Genomic DNA, 8,583 nt, shown 5'->3' with positions numbered 1-8,583 from the left:
GCAATGCCTTGCAAGAGTGCCGAGTGGCTGCAGGAGGAGCTGGAGGCGCGCGGCGGCGCGTCCCTGCTGCTGCTCGACTGCCGGCCGCACGAGCTCTTCGAGTCGTCGCACATCGAGACGGCCATCAACCTGGCCATCCCGGGCCTCATGCTGCGCCGCTTGCGCAAGGGCAACCTGCCCATCCGCTCCATCATCCCCAACCACGCCGACAAGGAGCGTTTCGCTACGCGCTGCAAGGCGGCCACCGTTTTGCTCTACGACGAGGCCACGGCCGAGTGGCAGCCAGAGCCTGGCGCTCCCGCTTCGGTGCTTGGCCTTCTCCTGCAAAAGCTGCGCGACGACGGCTGCCAGGCCTACTACCTCCAAGGTGAGGGCAGCACCGAGACCCTGTCTGGGATTGGGGCTCTCCCGCGGCTCCCGGGTGCCCCAGCCGGAGGCCGCTTTCTCTTCCCGTGCCCAGCCTGCCCGGCCGGCGCCACGTCGCCCCCGGCCCGCATTCTCCTCTCCCGGGCGTCCGGCCCCAGCTGTGCGGGTTTAGGCTGACACGCAGGCCTTCTCTACACCCCTTTCTGGGCACGATCTAAGTGGGTCGAACAAACTTCTCCCCGCCTGGGCTTTCCTTTTTTCGTGTTGTTGGGGCCATAGCAGCTCCTGGGTTCCCCGTGAGCCCTCCAAAGGAGGGAGGGTCCCCTCCTGGGCACCCAAGTTCAGCTCCTACAGACTGGAATGCGTGTTCCTGGAAGGCCCGGGTTAGGACAGGAGCTTTTCATAATCGTCCCCGCCCCCGCCAGGGAATAGGGATCATTTGGGTTGGGGGACTCCGGGCATCCCCGCGTGGGTCTCATCACTTGGGAATCACCGCCTCTTGGAGGCGCTTGCGGCACGGCTGTAAGCAGTGTTCCTTGCCCCAGCTCTGGTTTTCTGGGACCCCCAAGTCCTTAGCCTGCCACCCCAGAGACTGTGGAAGGGGGAGGCAGCGCTGGGAGGCGAGTGGCTGCAGCCGGTGTTTCCAATTAACATTCCAAAATGGCCTCTTGCTGGCAGCGGGGCGGGCAGGCGGGAGGGGAGAGGAGGCCTGCGGCACCCTCGGGCGCAGGGCCCATCCTTAGCTGCAAGGCGCTCCCCATTTCTTGTTCCTGTAAAGCCCCCAGCAGCTTCCCCTTCTGTGGGTCCAAGGCTTGAGAGGGACCTTTGTGTTATAAGGGGGTGGGTTCTGGAGAGGTGGAATTGGGACCCCTTTTATGAACTTGCCTTTGCCGTGGGAAAGAGCCAACAGATACCTTCACACTATTTCCCGTGTGGCTGAGAGTGGGGCTCAAGCACCCTATTCCCAGTCAGGGGGCTATTCCCAGTCAGGGGGCCCAGGCCCTCTCTGCCTCTAGCTGACCCAGATGCAGCTCTGGCCCCTGCGGTCTCATCTATAAGAGGGGTTTGCAAACCCACAGGTGTTGGCTTGAGATGGGGTGGTTTGCTCTCCTTTACCGCTTAGCAGTTACTGAGCACCCATGGGTGCCAGGTGTACATGGGAGCTGTGGAAGAGGAATGAGCTGGAGTCTGTCCTCAAGTGCCCTAAAGCTGGTTGTATGGCTGGGGCCCTGAAGCCCTATGGGTAAGGGTATGGAGCTCAAGCATGTTACTTTATCACTTGGGGCCTCAGTTTCCCCATCTGTGAAGTGGATCATAGGATTGTTGTGGAGAAAACAGGAGGAGGTACATGTGTAAATACGTAGCACCGCCCGTGTTGTCCATTGTTGGTGTTACGGTGCTTGCCGTGGGGAAGCATGGCTGCTGTTGGTCTTGTGCAGCCTGTTTGGTCTGGGGGCACTGGCATCGTCAGTCTCTCATCCAGGCCCTGTCTCATCCTGTCCACAGGTGGTTTCAACAAGTTCCAGACAGAGTACTCAGAACACTGCGAGACCAACGTGGACAGCTCGTCCTCGCCGAGCGGCTCACCGCCCACCTCAGTGTTGGGTCTGGGGGGCCTACGCATCAGCTCTGACTGCTCAGATGGTGAGTCGGACAGAGAGCTGCCCAGCAGTGCCACCGAGTCAGACGGCAGCCCTGTGCCATCCAGCCAACCGGCCTTCCCCGTCCAGATCCTGCCCTACCTCTACCTCGGCTGCGCCAAGGACTCCACCAACCTGGATGTGCTCGGCAAGTACGGCATCAAGTATATCCTCAACGTCACGCCCAACCTGCCCAATGCCTTCGAGCACGGGGGCGAGTTCACCTACAAGCAGATCCCCATCTCTGACCACTGGAGCCAGAACCTCTCCCAGTTCTTCCCTGAGGCCATCAGCTTCATCGGTAAGTGCTGCTGCGCTTCGGGCAGGGTGGGTGGGCTTGCGCATCAAGGTGTGTGTGGGACTCTGGGTGTTGCCCGTGCCTGGCTGGGTATCTCTGGGCCTGTCAAGACCTGTGTGTGCCCTGCATGTGCCAGCGTGTGCCCATGGGTGTACCCAGGCCCACTGTGAGTCACCGAGGCCCTCGGGGCCTGAGCAGTCCCCTGACTCGCAGGCTCCCTGCAGCTGTTGGAGCCTCGTGGCCTCTGCTGTCCAGCTTGGGTTTTTCTGGCTGTGCTGTTTCAGGCTCAGCAAGCTGAAACATCCCAGCTCTCAGACCTCCCACAAGTCTTGCTTGCTTTGCGTCACGCCTCAGCGCACATGTCTCTTTAGGGGCTGTCACGCAGCCTCTTTGGGCTTTACTGTGTACCTGAGGGGGCTAAAGTGTGGCCTGGAGCCAGAGGCCTACCCCAAACTGGCAGCTGTTGGAACGTGATGACCCAAGGGGCCTCGGCGGGGCCTCAGATGCTCCCGGCAGCCTGTGGGGCTTGCTTGGCATATAGGGGGTATTCAGAGAGTATGGGGAGAGGCTAAGGAAGTCCTCCCCGGGGGCAGTGTGTTCTGCTGTCTGGCTTAGCGCCCTCTGAGCCCCCTCCATCCGCAGCCTCAGCTGACTCGGGTTCCTTATCTTTGACCTCCCATCCTGCTTTCTCCTTGGCCAGCTGGAGGCTGTTTAGATGGCAGGTCGTCTTTGGGTTCAGCTCTCACCCAGGATTCAGGAAAGGGACACAAGATCAGGGTGAATGTAAACCCTGGGCTCTCCGAGCCTGGTGACCCAGTGTTCTGTCTAGCCTCCGGTGGCAGGGAGAGGGTGGCCCGGCAGTCTTTTCCCTCTGGCGGCTATGTCCAGTGGAGGGCGTTTTGGTGTCAGCTGGGCTGGGCTCGCATTAATAACAGGAAGTGGGAGGCTTCCCCGCCTCATCCGCTTACTGGGAACCAAAAGTAGGTGCCTGGCTGGGAGGAAGGAAGGAAGCTGAGGCCTGGGGGAGGGGCTGTGTCGGGGGCTATCCAGAGCTTCCCAGCTCTGCTTGGGAGGACATGGCCCAGAGGGCTGTGGGTGCTGCCTCAGCATTTGTGCTCTCCCCAGTGAAGAGGGGGGTGAAGAGGGGGCTCCCGGATTTCCCAGGGCTGAGCCTGGTTTGTAGGTGTTTTTATCCTTCTTGGAGGTCCCTTTACATCTGGGGAGGGGGACAGAACAGGGTGTAGAGGTGGGAGGAACCATACTCCCTTTTTGACAAGTGAAGGAATTGAAGCCCAAGCATCCCATAGGACTCAGTGGGGCAGGATCAAGCACCAGCACCCCCAAGGCTCAGCCACACCCTTAGAGGGCTAAAAATAAAGCCAGCGGAAGTGGTTTTACTTTGGATCACCTAGGAGTGGGTTTGGGGACCAGGCCTTCCCCTTATCTTGATGTGTCACCACTGGAGGCTTGTCTCCACTACCCCCTTCTCCTGCCCCAAATCTAAAGGTCAGACATCGTGGTTCCACGTGAATCCATGACAATCGGTCTCTTCCCCCGCTGGTCTGGCCCCTAGTTGGTCCCCGAGTCTGGATTAAGCACCTACTGCATGCTTTGCCCTGGGAACCCTCATGTGGGCTTAGGGAAGGGAAGTCCTGCCAGGCCAGAAGCAGTGAGTGCCATACGAGGAACAATTTGTGAACCTGTGGCCTTTTGTAGGAGTGCATCTTGAAGGAGTGTACCTGGCTCCCAGTGAGCTCAGGCGGGGACCTTGGGGACCCCAGGCCTGCCTCTTGTTAATCTGTGCCCCTGGCACAGCTCTGGCACGGAGATGCAGCTGTGCTCGGGTCTAGGGGAGGAGAGATTACAGGACTGAGTTGGCCGGTGGCTCGACTGGTATTTGAGCTCCTACTGCCTGTCAGGCATAGGAGTCTGAGCACCGCACTGGGGGAATCTGGGAGGAGCGGTGGAGGGGAGAGTTGGCAGAACTTGGTTGGCTGTGGTGGGAGATGTCACTGGCACATGGAGGGAAAGTCTAGTAAGTGGTCTGGGTAGGCCCCACGTAAGCAAACCCCACTCGTGAAACTAGGCGTGGCCCTGGTCCCCGTCCCTGGCTATTCCGGAGCAGGACTAAGGCCCCGGGGACTGGCTGGGCCCAGGGCAGAGCCGAGTGCTGCCTGCCGTTCCCTTGTGGAGGAGCCTTCATGAGGCCTGCTTCTGAGGAGGCTCTCGGGGGCACCCATGGAAGCTGCCCCAGGAGAGCAAGCTCAGCCCTGAGCCCCAGGTCGTGGGCTAGCGGGGGTGAGTGCTGCGAGTTAGGAGGAACCTTTGTGGGACCTTGTGCTCGTCACTTGGCCTCTGTGCCTGTGTCCTCATTTACAAAGTTAACTTGGTAGCCATGGTGCAGATGACCTGAGAGGATGCAGGTGACACCTTGGCATGTAGTAGCACATGGTTATAGCAGCAGTAGGACTAGCAGTGATCACAGTGTTTGTGGCGCCCTCCCTTGGCTCACGTACCTCTAAGAGCACTGTGAGTAAGCAGGCCCTCTGACAGGAGAAGACGGAGGCGCAGCAATGTCCAGTGACTTGGAGCTACCGTGTGGCAGGGCCCTCTCCACAGTCATGCTCTTGACCTCGACCCCAAGTTGCTGTCCCACCCGCGTGGGACTTCACCAGGTCACTCGGGAGTCGGGAGGCACCAGCCAGTCACCATGCTGCCCCCAGCCCCACCCGGGCCCCAGCCCCACCTGCGGTGGCTCCCTGGAGGAGGTGCTGCCCTGACCTGTGCCTGTGTGTTTCAGACGAGGCCCGCTCCAAGAAGTGCGGTGTCCTGGTGCACTGCCTGGCAGGCATCAGCCGCTCAGTGACGGTCACGGTGGCCTACCTGATGCAGAAGATGAACCTGTCGCTCAATGATGCCTACGACTTTGTCAAGAGGAAAAAGTCCAACATCTCACCCAACTTCAACTTTATGGGGCAGCTGCTGGACTTCGAGCGGACGCTGGGGCTGAGCAGCCCGTGTGACAACCACACCCCCAGCGAGCAGCTCTACTTCTCCACGCCCACCAACCACAACCTGTTCCCACTCAACACGCTCGAGTCCACGTGAGGCCGGGGGCACGGGGCAACGGGCCAGCCCCTCCCGGGCCTCTACAGGGCCCGCAGGGAGGGCCCACGCCTGCTGCCTCTGGCGTGAGGAACCCGGACATTGCCTGTGCCCAGAGGTGAGCTTCCCTCACCATCCCGGGGAGGGTGCAGCCCACAGCCAGGCCTCCCCCGGCAGGACTTTCCGGAGGGGCCCTCAGCTCTCAGACATGTGGCTTTGGGAGTCCAGTGGGGCCTCGTCCTTGTCCCAGGACACTCCTTTCTGCTGATGGCCCAGCCAGTTTGGCTATTTTTTTTTTAAAGACACATCCATGGACCTGAGTTTACTTTTTATTTTTGGCAGGTAAATCCGAGCTCCCTGGAGCAGAGAGTGTTCAAGCTCTTCTTGATTTTTCTTTTTTAATGAAAAGTGTTATTTTCAGGCTACATGCAACAGTGGATTGTATAAACCAGTATTTCATCCCTTTCTTGATCCTGCGAGAGAGAGAGAGAGAGAGAGAGAAGTGTTATCAGTTTGTTTTTCTTCTTATTTCAAAAAGCAATTCTTGGGTTTTTGTTTTTAATGGAAAAGACAAACCCCGCGTTGATCTTGACCAAAAGCGTTTTGCACATGTGTGAAGCCTCCGTTTCCGCAGCGGCCCTTAAAGGGGTGGTTCGCTGCTCTCGCCAGCTTTGGACTCCCAGGCCTGCCCACACCTCCCACCTCGGCCCAGCCCGACCTGGCTCTGCATTTGCCTGTGATGACTGCCGCGAGTGGTGAGTGGTGGGCTGGACAGGTGGCCTTTGCATTCTCTGCCCACCCAACTGCCCTTCTGGTGGTCCCTGCCAACTGCCCCAGGCAGCAGAGGGAGGCCCTGCCACTGTCCTGCTGGAGGTGGGGCCACAGGGGGCTGCCACGCAGTAGCATTAACCCTCCGGGCTCAGCCCCGAGGGGGGCCTGGGCCCCAGGCCCTTTTTATATGTACCCACTACTTGTATCTTCCTCTCTCTGTTGGTAGCTGAGGGTGCAGGCCCAGTGGCTGGGGGGGGGCGTAGGTGGTGGCACCCAGCCCTGCCTCCCCCGAGTCTCTTCCCTCACCCTGGTTGTTGCTTTGGTTCAGCTGCCACTCCCAGCCCCCTCGACCCGTGAAAGCCTGCCCCGTGCTCATCTTGCCCCTGCCTTCTATTAAGAAACTCGCACCCATTTCAATCCCAGGGCAGGGGTGGGTGGCGAGGATGGACAAGGAAAGGGGTGTGAGGCTCTGTCCATCCCTCCACCCCCATATCCACAGAACAAAGCCACGGATTCCGTTATCCTCCTCCAGTTTTGTTCCTTCTCCAACCTCAGCTCTCCCAGGTGTCAGGACTGCGTAGGGCCTGGGGAGGGGTGAGCAGTCGGGCTGGGGTCCCTGAGCGAGCCAGCACTCAGCATGTGAGCAAGGCCACGGAAACTCTGCCCCCACTGCATCTTACCTCACAGGGGTGGTTTTCAGGGATTCTTTAAGGCAGCAGATTAAAATCTTGCCACAGTCAAGAAATTGACAAAAAGCTTCCATGCTGTACATGGTTCTCTTTCTCTCTTTTTTACCTTTAAAAAGAAAAACCCAGAAAGATGCATCAGATTTGTGTAAATGAGGGTATGCCAAGAGGGTGGCCAGTTTTGCTTTATGAACTTATGAAGGAAAATTTGTGACCCTACATATATATACACACACATACATATATATATCCCGATCCAGCAACGGGACTTTGTTTATATTGCAAATAAATATTATTTTTTCTTTAAAACGAGTTGTGTCTGATAAGGGCCAGGGGTGGAGGCAGCGAGGAGGGGCACCGTGGCCAGTATCCCAGTGCCTGCTCTGCGAGAGGCAGCAGCCTGATCCTGCCTGGGGCCTGTTGGGCACTTGCTTTGACTGGTTGGAGGTGCCCAAAGCTGGGAGGAGCAGCTGGGGTGTGGGCATTTCCCCAGCCACTCAGGCGCAGGCAGGCAGGGGCATCTGGGCTTTCTCCATGTGCTTTGGCCCACTGGTTAACAGATCAAGGCTTGGAGAGGTTTTATGGACCAAGGTTACAGAACTGAGCCCCTGCTCGCCCAGAACCGCCCAAGGCTGTCCACTTGGACATTGCCCAGACTGCCCAAGCGCTCCAGGCTCCTGACCTGCCCCCCTGTAGCCCTGGCGCCCTGACCCTTTCTCTTGCTACTCTTGTGGACGGGACATGGGGTGTGTGTTTATCAAGCTCCCTCCTTCCCCGTCTGTCCCTGGGATGCTTATAGGACGTGAAGCCTGGTCAGTGAGCAGGTCAGCCCTGCTTTGCTCCTCAGGAGCTGGGTGGCCTCAGACAGGTCCCTCAGCCTCCCTGAGCCTCAGTATCTATATCTGTACAGTGGAGCTAGTCACACCCAAATACCCAGTGCTTTTCACGTTCGGGCATGATGAACACCTCATGTTCATTTCCTGGTCTGGACCTGGGCCTGCAGGGAGGGCTAGGCTGTGCCCAGCTTCTCCAGAGCAGATGAGCATCAGCCCTCCATGCAGGCCCCTCTGGAGGCGTAAGGCCAGGCCCTGCGGGGAGCAGGGGGCAGGCAAGGGTCCTGGAGAAGAATGATGGCCGTGGCCTGGGGAGCAAGGCCCCCAGTGGGCCCCACAGCCCCATGTTACAGATGGGGAAACGGAAGCTCCGCAGGGGCTTCACCTCTGACTGGACTGAGTGAGCCCCGGTCATGAACTTAGGGGGACCTGGGTGCTGACTCCGTTTCCCCATCTCTGCCTCTCCCCTGGCTTTATCCCTTCTGCTGTGACCAGCACTGGACTGGCCCTGGGTGGCAGGTAGGTGGGCAGGGCCGGAAAAGTGAGAGCAATTCAGCCCCTTCCCCAGCACTCCCCTTTGGGCCATCTAGGCTCTGCCGTCTCTGTCCCTGCCCCATCTCTCCCCGTGAGTTACATCCAACGGGAACAGTCACACCCTCACGCTTATGAGGAGGGCTAGGTGGGCTCGAATCCCAGCTGTGTGGCTGCCAGCTCCTCTGCCCTCTCACTCAGCCTTCCCATCTTTAGAAGGGGGGACACTGCAGTGCAGCCAGCAGGCCCGTGGGAGGGGGAGGAAGGGGGTTCTCAGTGTCGGCAAAGGGGCGGGGGCTGCTTTGGCTCTTGGGCTCCCTCAGGGCCCTGGTCCTTCTGTGGCAGGGGCGGGC

The 8,583-nt window shown here is 59.2% G+C and overlaps 1 protein-coding gene and 1 long non-coding RNA gene across 8 annotated transcripts in view; one reads left to right on the top strand and one right to left on the bottom strand.

Moving 5' to 3' along the window:
- Positions 1–3: 3 nt before the first annotated feature.
- Positions 4–7,175, top strand: DUSP7 (dual specificity phosphatase 7). Its single transcript, XM_024746322.1, has 3 exons — positions 4–367; positions 1,873–2,307; positions 5,105–7,175. The coding sequence occupies exons 1-3, from the start codon at positions 4–6 to the stop codon at positions 5,410–5,412; spliced, it is 1,107 nt and encodes a 368-aa protein (XP_024602090.1). The 3' UTR covers positions 5,413–7,175.
- The window catches only part of LOC112400528 (uncharacterized), a 74,288-nt gene continuing 71,430 nt past the window's right edge, over positions 5,726–8,583 (bottom strand). For all 7 annotated transcript variants that reach the window (XR_003003422.1, XR_003003425.1, XR_003003423.1 and 4 more), the window contains one exon: positions 5,726–6,975. This is a non-coding gene — a long non-coding RNA (uncharacterized LOC112400528). The remainder of the gene's footprint in view (positions 6,976–8,583) is intronic.

Source organism: Neophocaena asiaeorientalis, unplaced genomic scaffold (genome assembly GCF_003031525.2).
Source record: "Neophocaena asiaeorientalis asiaeorientalis breed wild unplaced genomic scaffold, Neophocaena_asiaeorientalis_V1.1 scaffold251, whole genome shotgun sequence".
NCBI classification, from domain to species: Eukaryota; Metazoa; Chordata; class Mammalia; order Artiodactyla; family Phocoenidae; genus Neophocaena; species Neophocaena asiaeorientalis.
This window is presented reverse-complemented; position numbering and strand designations above follow the sequence as displayed.

What these genes read in the sequence shown, in the direction of transcription:
- DUSP7 (XM_024746322.1), top strand. Translation starts at nt 4, where the DNA reads ATGCCTTGCAAGAGTGCCGAGTGGCTGCAGGAGGAGCTGGAGGCGCGC. An exon ending in CCAGGCCTACTACCTCCAAG is followed by an intron (nt 368 to 1,872) that starts GTGAGGGCAGCA and finishes TCCTGTCCACAG; the next exon opens with GTGGTTTCAACAAGTTCCAG. An exon ending in TGAGGCCATCAGCTTCATCG is followed by an intron (nt 2,308 to 5,104) that starts GTAAGTGCTGCT and finishes TGTGTGTTTCAG; the next exon opens with ACGAGGCCCGCTCCAAGAAG.